At 50.3% G+C, this 2500-nt stretch overlaps 1 protein-coding gene across 1 annotated transcript in view; it reads right to left on the minus strand.

Annotated features, from left to right (window-relative positions):
* Positions 1-2500, minus strand: part of LOC138964496 (dopamine D2-like receptor) — an 8886-nt gene that overhangs the window by 3938 nt on the left and 2448 nt on the right. The window contains exon 2 of the mRNA XM_070336473.1: positions 1-1188. This exon is cut by the window's left edge and continues 3938 nt beyond it. Coding sequence (XP_070192574.1) covers positions 1-1188 — 1188 coding nt within the window. The remainder of the gene's footprint in view (positions 1189-2500) is intronic.

A 2500-nucleotide genomic window follows, 5' to 3' on the forward strand; every position in this document is an offset into this window, starting at 1 on the left:
TGAAAAACAAGCTCCTCATTGTAACCTGACATGGCCGCCGCCTGGAACCCAGCCCCTACAAGCGCCACCACTTGGACAGTCAAGAAGGGGACGTAACCCAGCAAAGCCACGGCCGTCACGAGACCCAACATGCGCGTGGTGCGTCCGAGGTGGCTCGGAGGCTTGCTACGCCTTCGTTTGGTCTTGACGAGGAAGATGGGCTTTTCTCCGTGCCTGGGCCACCTCTTGAAGTAGGGGTTTCCAGGCCTGCCGATCGTGTTGATTGAGGTCTGTGACGATGTGAAGGAGGTTTCCGCAGACCCTAGGCTGACGGGAGAGAGCGGTTCGTCCGAGGACAGCGTCCTGCTACGAAAAAGACTCGGCATGTTGACGTACCTGGGACCGTCCGTGTCTGTGTCCCATACACCCCTGTCCCTACCACTCTGTCTTACAGTGCCTCCGTCTCTGGGCATGAGCCCGTTGTCCCCGTACCTGTCACTGTCCCCGCCTCTTTCCCTGTCCCTGCCACTCTGTCTTACAGTGCCTCCGTCTCTGGGCATGAGCCCGTTGTCGCCGTACCTGTCACTGTCCCCGCCTCTTTCCCTGTCGATTCTCCTTTGTCTATCACTCTCTCTGTTGGCCACGCCTTCTCTGGGATTGTACCGTCTGTCCCCACTTCTTTCACGATCACTTTCCAAGCGTTCCCCACTTTCTCTGATCACTCTAGCCTCTCTAGAACTCTGTCTGGCTCTGCCCATTCTACTCCGTCTCTCCCTAGCCTTATTCCTCCTCTCTCTGTTTCTGACAGGTCTCGCACTAGGCACGCGCTCTCCGATGCGAGTCCGGCTGCGCTTCCACACAACACTGATAATCCGCACGTAGAAAGCCACCATGATCGAAAAGCACAGGAAAAACACCGTCAGCAGAACGCTGTAGAAGATGAGCGGGTACACGGTGTCCAAGTAGCGATCAGAGAGGTTGCAGTCTTCGCCCAGCACCCCGGGTATGCGCGTGGGGACAGTACGCGTACCGCTGAGCACGAGCTGCGGCCAGCAGACGCTGAGGGCAATGGCCACCATGAGGATGACCAGCGAGCGCGCTTGACCGGCCGAGTAGCAGTGGAAGGGGTTGACGATCTTGAAGTATCGGGAGAAGGCCACACAGGTCAGGGTCAGACCCGCTGCCACTGTGGTGAAGTATTCGATAAATCTGAAAGTATACAGGCGAAATATTGTGTGAAGGGTGGGATGGAAAGATACGACTGGCAGGATTTACACATGAATGTTAAACATTGATTGTTTTACGACCGATTGACCTTAGTTAACGTCAGTATTAAGTAGCCGTCATAAGATACGATTAAATTTCTTCAAAACATTTACCGCTGCCACAGTATACAAATTTTATGAAATGTGAGGTGTTGGATTGGCATGATGAATGGGTAGGGTTCCTCAAATAGGCCGCAAATTCGCGCTGATACACATACACACACACACGCACGCACACACGCACGCACACACGCACGCACACACGCACGCACGCATGCACGCACACGCACGCACATACACGCACACACACATACACATGTAATACACACACATACACACACACACACACACACACACATACACACACACACACACACACACACCATAACAGTGAAAAATTAGAATCCATGGAGATGTAAAGGATGGCTCAGCAGAAGCTGCTGATGATCCTGAGGACTCAGTGAAAGGGACACTTTTTTCTTTATCGTTCCAGCTGAACACCGAGCACTCACATGATCACACAAGCAGATGCAAGTCATATCAATTCCCACGACAAGTTCTGCTGAACTCCTCTACAAATAACGAGATTAGCAGATCTCAAACTTTCTGATAGCATCACACCTTACGTGGTAAAAGCTCCGACCAATCAATCCAACTGGTTTGCATGGCATTAAAGGCACAGTAAGCCTCCCGTAAACCATCACAGATACGGTCAGGCTTTTACACACAGTACAAACACCCTTTCATTTAAACACTCACCGATTGAGAACATCCTAGGTGCCCTCCGTAAAGAGCGAACAATTTTCAAAGAATTTATTTTTGCGTGGTTTATCTTACCCCTGAGCCATCGTGAACCCGTGTGATCCAGTTTCCCTTTTTCACAATGTAGTCGTCAGTTAGTCATTTGAATGCGACTCGATGTCAGCTTATCTACAATAGCACGTTTTTATGCACGAAACAAACGGCTGTGGTTCACAAGAACTCTAGGGATGGCTTTTGACTGTTGAGAGGAACGGCGATATGCCGCATAAACCGTCGTCTGCTACGACCCTTGCGTGACCCTGCTTCCGGGCTTTTCTTTTTTCAAACTTTCACAACTTCGAATTGCACTGATCTTTTCTTGATGAAAACACGCTGTCAATTTATTATTTAGATTTTAAAAGTTAGGTCTAGCGCAAAAACGCACCACGGTCCAAAAACTTTCTGATTATCATCCGACATCGATCCACGGCTATCGCCAGTTTAAGGGAAGTAAC

The sequence above is a fragment of the Littorina saxatilis genome, linkage group LG1, assembly GCF_037325665.1.
Source record: "Littorina saxatilis isolate snail1 linkage group LG1, US_GU_Lsax_2.0, whole genome shotgun sequence".
NCBI lineage: Eukaryota > Metazoa > Mollusca > Gastropoda > Littorinimorpha > Littorinidae > Littorina > Littorina saxatilis.